At 46.3% G+C, this 15,628-nt stretch overlaps 1 protein-coding gene across 1 annotated transcript in view; it reads right to left on the reverse strand.

Annotated features, from left to right (window-relative positions):
* The window catches only part of UBASH3B (ubiquitin associated and SH3 domain containing B), a 139,262-nt gene extending 137,670 nt beyond the window's left edge, over positions 1-1,592 (reverse strand). The window contains exon 1 of the mRNA XM_003796798.3: positions 1,107-1,592. Within this exon, the coding sequence (XP_003796846.1) occupies positions 1,107-1,267 (161 nt within the window). The 5' untranslated portion in view covers positions 1,268-1,592. The remainder of the gene's footprint in view (positions 1-1,106) is intronic.
* Between the last annotated feature and the right edge of the window lie 14,036 nt (positions 1,593-15,628).

Consider the following 15,628-nt stretch of genomic DNA (forward strand, 5'->3'; position numbering starts at 1 on the left):
CCAAGTTAGTAAAGAATACCCAAGGTTTGCCCTGCGGCAGGAGAAGGGAGACCTAAAGTTATCACCTGGAAAGTTGGGGAGGAAATAAAAGAGCTCTTATTTACTTGGCCCTTCCTGATAAAGTTTGCCCAACTTTCCTATTCAGGTGATGTAATTCAAAGGGGTAAAGAAGCTGCGCCCCAAAGGCTCTCAGGTCTGGTGTCCCCACCTAAGAAATCTGCAGCCAGAGATTAACAAGGGAGAAGGGCCTGGGCACTGGCCTTGACGTCCCCTTAGGCACGGTTCCAGCCCCTCAGACTTGAGTTGATCAGCTTAAGAAGACTCCTACCGCTGCTGCCCAGTGCTGGCAACCAGGCCTCTCCCAGGCAGGCTGCAGGGGCAGCCACCTGCGCTCTCGCTGCCCTTCCCTATCCCACTCTCCGAGAGGAAGGATGGAGGACAGCTCCTCCTCCGTACTCCCGGGCACCCACAGATTTCTGCGCTGCCATCACCACTGATGAGAACCCAGGTCCCCTGGAAGGATCGTTTCCCCTTCTGGTTCCATCTTCCTATCAGTGAACACGCAGCAACACCCACGCCCGCGCTCCTCCTAGTCCAGAGAGAGACCTCCGGAGCTGGAAGCCGCTGCACTGGGCGCCGGCCTCCCTGCCCCTCAGTCCCTTGCCGTTTTCCAACCCCTAGAAGATCCCAAGCCAGTCCTGCGTTCGGGATGGAGAGGGTTCCGGAGTCCTCTGTACGGCCCCGCCTCCCCAGGGGCTCGGCGCTGGAGCCCTAGCAGAGAGCGCGAGGGAACAGTTTAGCTCCACCCGCCGGATCCTGGAGCCGGGCAGGGTACCCGGGACTCGAATCTAATGCTCTAGCCCCCAGCTTTAGGCATGTCCCGAGGCAAACCACCAGTCCAGCTCTCCCGCGCCGCGTCTTCTCCTGCACACTCGCCCGGAGACGAGTCCCGGGCTGCTAGCGCGCCCATCCCGCCCCCAACAGGTCGTGGGCAGCGGGGAGCGCGCCGCCCGTGAGGCAGGAGACGGGAGGCGAGCCGGAGCGAAGCCGAAGGCCGGCGGCGCAGGGCGGGAGGGGTCGCCGGGGCTGCAAGCCGGGACACTTACGCGCGGGCTCTGGGGAACCCCATGGAGAGAAGCACGTCCAGGGCCGATCCATGCTTGATGGTGCCGGGGCGCTGCTGGCGGTTCCTCCGGGGGGTGACTTTGCTGTACAGCTCCTCTCTCGCAGCCATGCCGAGCGGGCTGGGGTTGCCGTACTGAGCCATGGCTCAGCGGCCAGCCATCGCTAAGGAAGGCGCCCAAGCCCGATCGTCCGAGGAGGAGGAGGGAGTCGGACTGGGGCAGGGGAGGGGGCCCGGGGACCGAGCGCCAGGCGGGAGGCGGCGGCGGAGGCGGCGCTGCGAGCTTCCCCAGTGTCGAGACTCTGACGCTTCCTGGTGAGGCCACCGGAGCCACAGCGCCGGCGAGCAGCTTCTGCGGGACGGGCCGTCGGCCACTCTGGCCCCGGCTGTCCCCAGCACTGCGCCCGCAGTAGCCCTCGCTCCTCCGCCCCCCTCCTTCTCGGCTTCTAGCAGTCCGGGAATTTGCAATGAGTAATTTTTGAATGGATCAAAAAGGAAAAGCAGCCTTGTGGGCTGGCCCTGCCTTGCCATTACCAGGGCCCCGCCCCTCTCTTAAAGAGGCAGCGGCTGCCCCGGGCTGCTCGCGGACGGGCGCGAGCGGTAGTCAGGCTGCTCTGGGCCGAAGATCTCAATCCGTGGAGGCAGTCTGTGTGCTTCGGCTTCCCCAATGCCCCAGCCCTCTCCTTGTCTTACATGTCACCCCAGCTTTCTGTCAAGACGCCAGATCAGCTCATTTCAAGTTTTCGTGTGGTTGAACAGGGGGTTAATAATGGAAATCAAGTAAACCGGTGAATGGCATTAATGGAACAGAAGGCCAAACCATAAGGCCCAGGTAAAAGGTTTTGCTTCTGAAAGATTCTGCAAAGCCTAGAGTGTTGTTAGGACTACTGGGAGCTGAGTTCCCATCAGCCCACCAGGTGACGACACTGAAGCCCTACCCAGGTGTCTTGACTGGTGGGCGACTGGACAGTGTCCTCAGGGGGAAAAGCAAGGAACTGGGAAGGGAGGGGCGGGGGAGGAAAGGAGAAGAGGGAAGGGAAAAAGAAAGGAGGAAGGAAGGGCTAGGAGAGGAGAGGGAGAAGGAACAGAGAAAGAACGCTTCCTGATTGATTGTAAAAGGTGTTTGAAATGCAGCAGGCTGATTTTCATGAGGGAGTGAGGATCCTCTCAATAACAGGATTCAAAGAAAGACTGACTCACCACTGCACAGTAATGATAAGTGAATTGCATCCGAAGTTGGACAAAACAACTCCCCCGGCAGAGAAGGTAGAAGTCCTATCTGTGCCCCACACTGTGCGGCTGGAGGATGTCAAAGCTCTGTCTCATTTGCACACAAAGTCATTGTCCTCAGTGAGAGACAAGGGCCCCACGTGGCCTAATGGAGGAGGCACAGAGTGAACCCTAGCTGTTTCTCTCTTTCGGCGATAATGATAACAAAACCTTGCATGTATTGAACTATTGTATGTGCCAGTCACTGCGCTAAGTATAATGAATGGATTAACTCACTGAATTTTTACAATGACCCTGTGGGATGTGTATGATCATTATCCTCGTCTTATAAATGAGAAAACTCAGCTCAGAGAAGTTAAGGAAGATTAGGAGCTGGTGGGAGCTTTTTATCTGCCCCCTGTCTTGGAGAAGTTACTCCTCCCCTCTACAGCCCCATTTCCTGGTTTGTGGGGATCTGATCCTGGTAACCTAGCCTTACACACCCTGGGCACTTCTGAAATGTCGGCCCCTACCCTTTCCCTGCTTTGAGTGGGGGGTGGGGGGAAGATGGTGACTAGCACTTACAGAGTAGCTTTTAATGTTGCTTTATAAGACATCTGAAGGTTTAACCAGGGGAAATGATACAGCATAATTCCCTAAGCCTGAAATTGGCTTTCTAAAGAATATCCAATGCTGTTTGGAAGTAAGGAGATAAGACAGCTCCAGCTTAAGCACCACTGAGCATGATTCTGCCTCCTGCCCTATGAAAGAAAGCTTATGCCTGCTAGATGGGAGCTTCTTCTAGAGCAGAGAGGGGTGTCCTGGAGACCTGGCCGAATGCTTTTCCAGGGCATGGAGCAAAAAGACAGGACTGGCCCGGAAACACCATTCCCCAGTAGACTAGCCTCCTTGGGCGTGTTCAGTAAAGCATGCTGTACCTTACCCAATATTCTGACTATTTTCCAAATGCCTGGGCTGAGAGTCAAGTGATTTGGATCCTAGCCAAGAGATAATAATGTCTGTGCTCCATAAACCACCAAGCACTGCACAAATAATAATAACTCAAATTTATTGAGTACTTACTATACCCTGGTGCTGTTCTTAGCTTATAACACATGTAACTCATTTAATTCCTTGACAAGGTTATCAAGTAGGTACTATCATATTAGCCACTTCACAAATAAAGATGCTGACGCAGCCAGAGGTCAAGTATCTGTTCAATGTGGCAGAGGTGGGATTGGAACTCTGAACATTTGGCCAAATGACCACCACTTACCTTCCTTGTTATGATGATAAAAGCATGCTAGCCTTTAAGATAGCATTTTGACTCTTCCTCTGCTCCTTGACATAGAATTGTTGGATGTCTATTTCTATAGAAAAATTGAATTAATTGTCTTTTCCCTGCCTGTAAGCAAACAGTGAGATAGAGGAAATGATGAATATAAAAATAGTTTTAGGATGGCAGGGCATGGTGGCTTATGTCAGTAATCCTACCCCTCTGGAAGGCTGAGTCAGGAGGATCCCTTGGGCTCAGGAGTTTGAGACCAGCCTGAGCAAGAGCAGGACCCCATCTACTAAAAATAGAAAAACTGTCTGGGCCTTGTGGTGGGCACCTGTAGTCCTGGCTACTTGGGAGTCTGAGACAAGGAGATTGCTAGAACCCAGGAGTTTGAGGTTGCAGTGAGCTATGATGATGCCACTGCACTCTAACCAGGGTGACCCTATCTCAAAAAAAAAAAAAAAAATCATTTTGGGCCAAGCCCAGTGGCTCACACCTCTAATCCCAGCACTTGGAAGGCTGAGGCCCGAGCACACAGATTCAAGACCAGCTTGAGCCAGAGCAAGATCTTGTCCCTAAAAATAGCCTGGTATTGTGGTGGGCACCTGTAGTCCAGCTACTTGGGAGGCTGAGGCAAGAGAATTGCTTAATCCCAGGAGTTTGAGGTTGCTGTGAGCTGTGACACCACAGCACTCTACCAACAGTGACAAAGTGAGACTCTGTCTCAAAAAAAAAAATAGTTTTAAATTGCCTGGATAAAGCACTGTCACTTTAGATATGAACTATTTTGTCTGGGGCACTATTAGCGAAGCCCCAGCTTGGCTTCCGTGCCCTTTGTGAGTTTAGCGTCAGCACTCATTCATCTTAGGACTGCCAACTATCCCAGATCTAAGGAACCAAAAACTGGGGTCTATTTCATAGTCTTAAACTTGTCCCTGGGACTCAGCACAGGGCTGGGCACATTGCAGGAGCAATGGTTGTTGGTTGGTTATTTATTCTGTGAGGCCAAGAAAAAGCTTATGTGTTCAAAATAGCAAAAGAATTGGCTTGGTGCCTTTAGCTCAGTGGTTAGGGCGCCGGCCACATACACTAGGGCCGGTGGGTTCAAAGCCAGCTGGGGCCTGCCAAACAACGATAACTACCACAACAACAACAAAAGAAAATAGCCGAGTGTTGTGGTGATGCCATGGTACTCTACTGAGGGTGACAAAGTGAGACTCTGTCTCAAAAGAAAAAAAAAGAACAAAAGAGTGAAGCTGAAGCACAGTGAGTGAAGGAGAATTAAGACAGGCCGTGGGTGGGTGTCGAGAGCCAGTTCAAAACGCTGGTGAGAGAGCCCATTGTTAAATTTTCCAGGAATACCCATTGGTAGCTTGGAATTAGTTATAGTGGGAGTATTGACATTGTGGACACCAGCAAATGCTTCCCTAGGGCTTCTCTCTGGCCTGGAGAGTTAGGGGAGGAGATGGCAATGGGGGTGCACACCTCTGAACACACGTAGAAAAAAGTGAGAGAGAATTACTTAATCCCTCAGCATCTAATACCAAAGAGTTGCTGAAAGAATTTGGAGTTGGTGTACACCCATAAGGCACAGCGCACAGGATAATGGCTCAGTGATTAAAGGGTGATCCCCTGCTCCTGTCAATTTTCATATTCCTTCCGTGGCTTTCCTACCCTACTACAATCTGTTTGTAGTGACCCTTGGAGAAAAAAGAACGTGTTGTGTGGCCACTACACACTAGGACTTTCACATATGATTATGTCCCGCCCTCAGCAATACAGTCAGGCAGATAGCTATATGAATAGGTGATAGATAGACCTGCAGTACATACAGAGAGGTTACGTAAACTTGCCTAATGCCACTCAGCTGCAACTCAGTGGAATTGGCATTGAAAATGAAAATATATGAATCAAGTTCAGGGCACATTATAATTAACTTTAATTAATTAATATCAATTAAAATATTTTAATAGCAACTCATTTCAGCAAATGACCTGTTTAAAAGTGCTATTAAATGAACTATAGAACTGCTTGAACTCACTGGGCAAGACTGTTTTGTGAAGATATGTGAGTGAAAGAGGGAGATTACAGCAAATCTGGCATTGAAATAAGCTATTTATGTTTGTTTGTTTGTTTGTTTTTGAATGGCACAGCATAAGCCCAGCTCACAGCAACCTCAAACTCCTGCCTCAGCCTCCCAAGTAGCTGGGACTATAGGTGCCTGCTGCAATATCTGGCTGATTTTTTAATTAATGTTTATGCTTTTTAGTGGATACAGGGTCCATTTTTGCTCAGGCTGGTCTCAAACTCCTGAACCAAAGTTATCTTCCTGCCTTGGCCTCCCAGAGTACTAAGATTACAGGTGTGAACCAATGCTCCCAGCCAAAGTAACCCTTTTAAACCCATCACCACTAGGTCTGGGTGCTCATGCCTATAATCCTAGCAATTTGGGAGGTGGAAGGTGGGAGGATCACTTGAGGCCAGGAGTTTGAGACCTGTCTAAGCAACAAAGTGAGATGCGGTCTCTAAAAAAAATTTTTTTTAATTAAAAAATAAATTAAGTCCTCCAGGTATAACAAGTAAATAACAAATAAAATTGCTCATTCCTGGCTCAGTGACTATATCTCAGGTGGCTAAGGTGACAGCCACATATACCAGAGCTGGCGGGTTTGAATCCAGCCCCATGCCTGCCAAGCAACAATGACAACTACAACCAAAAACCAGCCAGGCATGGCAGGTGCTTGTGGTCCCAGCTACTTGGGAGGCTGAGGCAAGAGAATTGCTTAAAACCCAGGAGTTGGAGGTTGCCATGAGCAGTGATGCCATAGCACTCTCTCCAGGGCAGCTTGAGGCTCTGTCTCAAAAAAAAAAAAAATTTGCTCATTCATCTCTCTTTCCTTTTTTAGCAACTATACCTGGGTATTGGGCTTTCAGGCATAATACATTTTCCCCTAAGAAAATAAAACAAGATGAAGGAGAAACCACAAGTACATTTGGGGGAGAATAAAAAATAAAAGACTGAGGCTCAGAAAAATTATGTGACTTACTTATGTTGATATAGTGATGAAAGAGAGGAAATTTGTGTTTAAACCTAAGTTTTTTTTAAAGCAAAGCTATACAGTGTTCTTTTCTCTCTCCTGTCCTATAACTTGGTATTCTGTATGAGGGTAGGGCAAGCTCCTTAAAGCAGGGTGGAGAAGTCTCTCAGGAGAGGGCAAATGAAGTCTTGGATCAGTCCCTCAGCTTCTGAAAGGCATCTAAAGTGCAGATGGAAGGTTTAACCCTCTCAAATGGAAGGTTTAACTGTCCTCTGGAGTTGTGTGATATTGCTAGTAACCCTCATCATGGCTCAGTAATAAAGGGACAAGAGACAGAGACCTAGAAATGTACTGATTTAAAGTTGCATTTAGGCTTGGAGAGATGGCTCACACCTGTAATCCTAGCACTCTGGAGGCCAGGGAGGAAGGATCCCTTGAGCTCATGAGTTTGAGACCACCCTGAGTGAAGGCAAGATCTCATCACTATTAAAAATAGAAAAAATTAGCTGGGGGTTGTGATGGGCACCTGTAGTCTCAGGTACTCAGAAGGCTGAGGCAGAAGGATCACTTAAACATAGGAGTCCAAGGTCACTGTGAGCTAGGCTGATGCCATGGCACTCTAATCTTGGCAACAGAGTCAGACATTGTTTCAAAAACAAAAAAAGCATATTTAAAAATTATAGTGAGGGGTTGGCGCCTGTAGCTCAAGCGGCTAGTGCACCAGCCACATACACTGGAGCTGGCAGGTTCGAATCCAGCCCAGGCCTGCCAAACAACAATGACAACTACAACCCAAAAATAGGTGAGTGTTGTGGCGGGTGCCTGTAATTCCAGCTACTTGGGAGGCTGAGGCAAGAGAATCGCTTAAGCCCAAGAGTTGGAGGTTGCTGTGAGCTATGACACCACAGCACTCTATCCAGGGAGACAGCTTGAAACTCTGTCTAAAAAAAAAAAAGAAAAGCAGTGAGAACATATTTAGCACCTAGATTTTGATTTTGAAGTATCATTTTCTACTAAAAGGAATATTCCTTGCCTTATCGAGAGAGCGAGAGAGAGAAGGGGCGGGGGAGGGGCAGGAGAGGAGAAGAGAGAAGAGAGGAGAAGGATTGGGTTCTGTAGACAGCTGCCGATTCCAGGTCAGAGGCAAGTAAAGCACAAGATTGGCTTAGAATATCTTGTTGTGCCAGAAAGTAAAGAATTGCCCCAAGACTAATGGTATTATATCAAAAGGTCACAGGGAGCTAGCTTAAAGGAGTTCCCGTGGCCAAATCTAATTTGTACAGTCCTTCCTGGCAACTGCCCTGCGGCCAGATGGTTTTATTGGGTTATAACGGATTAAATGAAACAAAATATCCATAAATCCATAGTGACAATTTAAAAGATAAAAAGAGGAAGTTGAGTGTGGTGACATATGCTATAATCCTAGCACTTTAGGAGGCTGAGACTAGAGGATCACTTGAGGCCAGGAGTTCAAGACCAGCCTGGGCAATATATCAAGAACCTATTTCTACAAAAAATTTAAAAAATTCGCCTGGCATTGTTGTGCATGCCCATAGTCCCAGCTACTGGGGAAGCTAAGGCAAGGGAATCACTTGGCCCAGGAGTTGGAGGCTATAGTGAGTTATGATGATGCCACTGTACTCAAGCCTGGGTGATAGAGCAAGACTTTATCTCAAAAAAAAAGAAAAACAAAAACAAAAACAAAAAAGGATAAAATAAAAAGAGGATAAAAGGAGGAGAGAAAAGGGAAAACTGGTTTTACAAAAGAGTACAAATAAGCATAGAAACTGATAGAATTAAGGAAATCACTATTTTATATCCATCAAATAATAACAGATTCAGTGTTCAGTTAAAAATCATGAATAGATGTTAAAGCCTGTAGATGAGAAGGCAGCTGGGGGGAACAGGATATTTACATTGTTCCAAAGTATTACCCCACATATCATCTATTAATTACAGAGGAGAAAGTCCATCTTTACGATGGAGAGCTCTGATGATCTCCACTTTAATTTTGAGCTCAAACTTAGCATTGCCAATTGTGAGTTGGCTTGAAATGTGACCCCTGACATGAGACACAGGCGAAGGTCCGCGTCATGGCCTATGTGCTGTTCTTGTCAGAAATGTTATCTGGGCCAGGTGAGGTGGCTCAAGTCTGCAATCCTATCATTCTGGACGGCCAAGGCAAGAGGATCACTTGAGGTCAGGAGTTCAAGACCAGCCTGAGCAAAGTGAGACGCTGTCTCTACCAAAAATAAAAAAAATTAGTTCAACATTGTAGCAGGCACCTATAATCCTAGCTACTCAAGAGGCGAAGGCAGGAGGATTGCTTGAGCCCAGGAGTTTGCGATTGCTGTGAGCTATGATGACGCCACTGTACTTCAGCCTGGGCAATAGAGCAAGACTCTGTCTCAAAAGAAAAAAAAAAAAAAGGATTGTTACTTGCATCTAACTCTGAGGACATAGTCATTTATCCAGAATGTGGGACAAACTGCAGGATGACTAACTGTGAGTCTCTAAAGGGCTCAATGTCATGAATGTCAGAAAGAGATGGTGGAGTGTTCTATACTGGGGAAAACTCAGACAGACAATGACCAAAAAGCCAAATAGCTACTTGGCTTAAACCTTGACGGGATCCTGGATCTGAAAAAATCAGCTGTGAGGGGGACAGTTTGGGAAGTTTGAATATGGACTTGGTGTTGGATGCTGTTATTGCACTAGTTTTGACTTCTTTATATGTGGTAATGGTGCTGAGATTATGAATGTTTTTGTCCTTGGGAGATGCAGGCTCAAGTGTTTAAGGTGAAATGTCATGGCATGGGGAAGCCTACTTTTGGATGGTTTAATTTAAGAGAAGTGTGTGTAGGCTCGGTGCCCGTACTCAGTAGTTAGGACACAAGCCAAATAGACTGGGGCTGATGGGTTCGAACCCCGCCTGGACCTGCTAAACAATCACAACTACAACAAAAAAAAATAGCTGGGCATTGTGGTGGGCACCTGTAGTGCCAGCTACTTGGGAGGCTGAGGCAAGAGAATCGCTTAAGCCCAAGAGTTGGAGGTTGCTGTGAGCAGTGATGCCACAGCACTCTACCAAGGGTGACATAGCGAGACTGTCTCAAAAAAAAAGTGAGAGAGAAGTCTATGTAAATACAGGGAGCATAAAGTGAGGAGGGTTTAGCAAGAACTTGCCGGCTGGTAGTCTAGGTGAGGAAACATATGACTATTTGCCATATTGTTGTTTCAGATTTTCTGTGGGTTTAAAAATATTTAAAAACATTTTTTTTTAATTAAGAAATTGCAGTTAGGCCTTTCAAGTTACAAAGGACCTTGTGTTTCTCTCCCGTGGTGGTGATGCATTTTGCAGCAAAGTTGCCAGACTTGAACAGGGGATGGTCTTACTTGTAGGAGAGAGTCCATCACACAGGCAGCAGGTGTCCCCAGGCCCCAGAACCTTCCACGATGCTTGGCTTCTGGTTCTTGGGCTTTTCCTCTTTCACATCACCACGTGGGCTACTCGTAAACCCACAGACCCAGCAAGTAATCACGAGCTAAGAGCAGCAACACAGGTAGCCTTTGAAATCTAAGTAAAGTGGATCTTCTTAAGGATACTCACGGTCCAAGAAAATTTTTCTGTAAATAGAGCCTCTTGAGACTATCTCCAGGGAAGCACTTTTTCCCTGAAATGCGTTTGTCTCTCTCTCACATTAGCTTTGTTACATATCACCCGCTCCTCCACCCCTCCTTAGAGCTGGTGTTTTCAAACTTTTTTCTAGAGAAATGAGTGCCCTAGATATTTGTCATTCTATTTCTGGTCCCCTCTGTTTTCAGGAATGTCATCATCACTCGTGCCTCCTGTGACTAATCCACTATGTTCCTCGGAGCCAATCCACTTCCCCATTTAGAAAGTGATTCCTGGCGAAGTTGCCCACAAGTGCTTCTCTGAGCGTATCTGGGAAAGTTCTGGAAGCCAAGGGATACTCAAGAAGCTAAGGGGTGAATGGCCACTGTTTAAAGTTGTGCTGGTGTTGTGGCCTGCTCTTATCTGTTGGTTGCTTTTGAAAATAACCACTCATTCAGTTGTTCAGGATGAATAACAGTCTGTGGTGAATGAATAACAAATCGTTGATTTCACTTCCTGCAAATGCCTTCTGCATGGGGGTCTGACTGGTAGGTAGAAGCATTCCAAGAATGTTTTCAGCAAACACCGTGGAGTTAGAGCAAGTGGGTAGCTTCCCAGGAGGTCCTGCTGTGCTGGGGGTGGTGTGTATTTTAGTATATTTATGATATCAATCTCATTCTTCATTTCATAATCACATCTCATCTAGGCACAGTATGAACAAGACATAGTGAAAGAGACGGAAGTCAACTTAGGACCAGCTACACAATGGGTAGTTTCCATAAACTGCTTCATTTCATCCTTATGACATCCCTGTAAAGGAGGTTTTATTCTCCTTGTTGTACAGATAACAAAAGCAAGTCTCAGAGAGGCGAGACTTATCCCAAACACACTATTAGTAAGCATCAGGAGCTGAAATCGGTGATCTTTCCACAATTGTTTACTATCACCAGTCATTTACTTATTTATTCTTCACAAGGTCGGTTGGAGGTCAAATTCAGCACAGAGCTTGGCACATGCAATAGCTTACAGACTTAAAAACAAGTAAGATGATGTCAAATCTTGGTAACAATAAGTGAGGTGAAGAAAATAAAACAGACGAATGGGGAAGATGGTGAAGGAAAGGAAGCGGTTTAGCTGACGGGACAGGAAAGCTGGCAGCAAGGAGGTGAGGTTTCAGCCTGAATGGCTTAGCTGGAGAAGCCCTGAGTTCAGCTGCTGATTCTGCTACTTCTGACCTGCTTCACTTCAGGCAATTCTGCATCTCATATTCCTGGTCACAAAAAAATTCTTGATTAAAAATGTTAGGTACAGGCTCGGCGCCTGTGGCTCAAGTGGCTAAGGCGCCAGCCATGTACACCCAAGGTGGCCGGTTTGAATCCAGCCCGGGCCCACCAAACAACAATGACGGCTGCAGCCAAAAAATAGCTGGGCGTTGTGGCGGGCACCTGTGGTCCCAGCTACTTTGGGAGGCTGAGGCAGGAGACTCGCTTGAGCCCAGGAGTTGGAGCTTGCTGTGAGCTGTGATGCCACAGCACTCTACCCAGGGGGACAGCTGGAGGCTCCTGTCTTAAAAAAAAAAAATTAGGTACAGGGATGTGAGCATTAAAATGGGGTAGTATATAAAAGTACCTCTCAGACCATAAAATCCTTCATTCCTACTGAAAATGAACGGTTGCTTTCATTTTTCCATTCACTCATGCTCACATCTCTTTATTTCCTTATTCATTACGCAGCGTTGATGACCTGGAATAACTCTCAGTTGTATGGGGGGCTTCACAGTTATCACATTAACTGACTTACCATAGTCCTGGGAGGCTGGCAATACTGTTGCCATTTTATAGATGAGGAAATTGGGAATTACCTTTAATGACTGTGCTGAAAATGACAACATCTACATTCAAGGTCATTGCCTGTCTTCACTGCCAGGTGAAAACACCTTGAGGGCAAGAACATCCTCAGTAAGGTGCTGACTGTGGATGTTTGCTTGGGGTCTTTCTTCTCAGCCAGTCCTCATCCCCAAAGTTCCTCTAAACTCAAAGGGGGTCTGGGTAGACACGACACAAATGAAGACAAAGATGGACACAGTCAAGCTGGCTTTCCTCCTCAAGAAATACCTGGTGGGAAATAGACCTTGCTCAGCCCCTGAGGAAGTATGTGACCATCTACAAATGAGGTGACCTTAACTTCTGAACCTGGTGTCAGCTCACACGACCTATATCACAATAAGATATAGTATTTAAAGTCAGACGCAGATGAGCACATGACGGCCTTCACAACGGGCTTGGATCTAACTAACTTGCTGACTGCCTATAATACTGGGATTAGGAAGGACAGGAAAAAGGGAAACAAAACAGATCAGGGTAAAAACAGAGTTCAGGCTCATCCACCTCCAGATTCCGGAGTTTTCCTGCTTCTACTCATTAAAACCTGGGGAGGATGGCTCTTTGCCTATTACTAAACTCCCTGGGGTAACAGCTACAAAATGAGAGCTGGAGCTGGTTTTGCAGAAATGATCTGTAAAGAATGAAAATAAGACAATATCTTGAAATGCCTGGCAGCTGCAAATCTCCTGGGCCAGCAGAGGGAAGAGGAGCCAGTTCAAGAAGCCCCCTAATAGTTGTTCTTGCTGTGAGTCTGACGGGGTTTGAAAGGCTCACCTCTACATTTACTATACTCAGACTATAAACAGACACCTATTTAATGTCTGTTTTCTCTCTCTTGCATTTCCCTTGTATTTTATATTTTTCCCATTTTCGGGAGACAATTTTTCAATAAAAATAATTGGAAAGGGAAAAAATAAAGGCTTGCTGTGCTCCAAGGCCAGGGCGGAGGAGGGGTTGTGGAGGGGAAGGATGAGGGAGGAGAGAGGAGAGAGGGATGGGCTTCTTAACTGCTTCCTATGGTGGTGGGGCTCTTGTACTTGTAGGTCTGTGGAAAGATGGGAACTGGGAAGTGTTTTGTGGTCATAAGAAGAAGTGCAGCTGGTGGGGTTGGTTTGGGTTGATGGATACTCTGGAGAGAAATAGCAGGGGACAGGAGAATGGGGGGAAAGAGCTAAGGAGAGGTAGAATAAATACAACTATCTTCTCCTCCCCTCAGCTTCATCCTTTGCAAGTTTAAGAATTTCAGACTAATGTTTAAGGTTTAGTGACCTGTAGCAATCACTTGGTTTAGTGATTCGGTTTGTTTGTATTCTTTGCACACATTACTTAATCACTGGGCCCCACCTTCTTCATCTTTAAAATAAAGATGATACTACTTAGAGCATAAAGCTATTGAAAATAAAGGACATGTCTTGTGACCTGCAGTGTGCACACACAAAATCTGTCCCTGGGGTTTTCTAGAAGGGACTCTATGGCGGGGTGGTGGGATAGGGCTCCAGAAGGACAGATTTCTGGAGCAGCACACCCAACAGGTCCCCTGCAGCCACCCTGCATTTTCCAGTCACTTCCAACTCAGTGGACAGCAGGGTCTCCCCTGGGGTGTCCCTCTTCTGCCCTCTGTCATCTGAACGCTGGGAGGAAGAGCCAGGGGATCCTCAGTCATTTGATAGCTTTCTTCAGGAGAGGCTGAATGGAAGGGAGGGAAGGAGGAAGATGGGAGGGAGAACAGAAGAGTCGAAGGACAAGAGCTGGTTTTCTTCCTCCTTAGCCTGACATCAGCCTCCGCCCTGCTCACTCTAACACCTTTCCCAGACGCATTCTCTCATCACAATTTGCCCCAGGGCTCCTAGTCCTTTCTTTTCTTTAACTCTTTTCCTTTCACTTGCACTTGAACTTTGCAAACAAAGAGAAGAGGAAAAGGAAGGAATAAGGACAACTTCCTGAGCCCTTGAACAAAGGCTTTGCAGTTTATAGAGTCACTTTACATCCGTGATTCCACGTGGGCCTTCCAGAACGTTACCTACTCAAAATATTCCCATTCTATAGATTTCAGTTAGTGAGGCTAACAGATTGACTTACAGCTCATAAGTGCTAGGGATTCTGACTCCAAATCTTAGAACTCTTTCTTTTTTTCTTTGCCTGTCTCAGGGCAAAAGGGCTGATTGTGCATAGGGGACAGGGGGAACAATTCTCTAAGAAAATATGTACCTTAACAGAGTTGGAGTAAGATTTTTCTATGAAATGTTGGGAAAATTTCTATATAAACTACCCCTCCATTATCCTCACCCAAACATTGCCTTTAGATTTTCAAAGAAATCCATGGTGTATGTACTGGTAAAAAGATGGTCTGCTGAGAGTGTTAAGAAAAAAGGAACTGAAACGGTGAAAATTATCATTACGGAACCCTGTTCAGGGGACCCAAGGTCCCATGGCTGGTTATAAGTAATGCAAAAATTAACTTCAGGGGTGCTAACTTCAGATCACACCTCATACCACACTTTCTTACCTGGAAGGACTAGTAGAGTAGTCTACAGTCCTCTAGCACATTAGTAAATCAGTTATGTAACTGCTGTCACAAAACAAGAACTTAAGGACTCAGGACTGGTCAGTTTGGCTATGAGGCAGGGCCTGATGGGAGGTGCTATTTAATTCTAGTATCTAATCCATTTGTGCTGCTATAAAAAGAGCCTGTAGAGCAGTGGTTCTCAACCTTCCTACTGCTGTGGCCTTTTAATACAGTTCCTGTGGGTCGCAACCCACAGGTTGAGAACCGCTGCCATACAGGCTGGGCATGGTAGCTCATGCCTATAATCCTAGCACTTTGGAAGGCCGAGGAAGGTGAATTCCTGAGCTCATGAGTTTGAGACCAGCCTGAGCAAATGTGAGACCCTCGGTTCATTTTCTAGGGTTGAAATTTGTGCTTATGATGGCATTGGCATCAAGTTAAGACAACATGATGTTACCAGTGCCAGAAAGAACAGAGGTTTTGAAACAGGTTAAATAAATGAACGAGAAAGAAAATTGAGTTCCTATCTGGCACATGGAAGGACAGGCATCCTAGATTCCAAAAGACACATTTGACCCCTGCTGCATCTCAGGAATGGAAGTTTCCTGAGTATCCCATTTCTGTACATATTAACTTGCAACTGCTCATTAACAAGTAAGTGTTATAAAGTATTATAAATTTTTGCCCATTTTTTAAATTAAGTCATATACACATAGATCATGTATACATTAATGCATTTATGGGGTACGACGTGCTGATTTTATATACAATTTGGAATGTTTACATCAAATTAGATAATATAGGGTTTCACCTCATTTACTTAATTATTGTGTTAAGGCATTTATATTCTATACTTAGTAGATTTGACATGTACCCTTGCAATATGCTCCATATGTGTGGTCTCACCATTTACCTTCCCTCCATCAAGCCTACCCCCTCCCTAAGTATTATAATTTTTTAAAGAGTTATAGGGT

This window comes from Otolemur garnettii, unplaced genomic scaffold, assembly GCF_000181295.1.
Source record: "Otolemur garnettii isolate 467f Iridium unplaced genomic scaffold, OtoGar3 scaffold00108, whole genome shotgun sequence".
Classification (NCBI taxonomy): domain Eukaryota; kingdom Metazoa; phylum Chordata; class Mammalia; order Primates; family Galagidae; genus Otolemur; species Otolemur garnettii.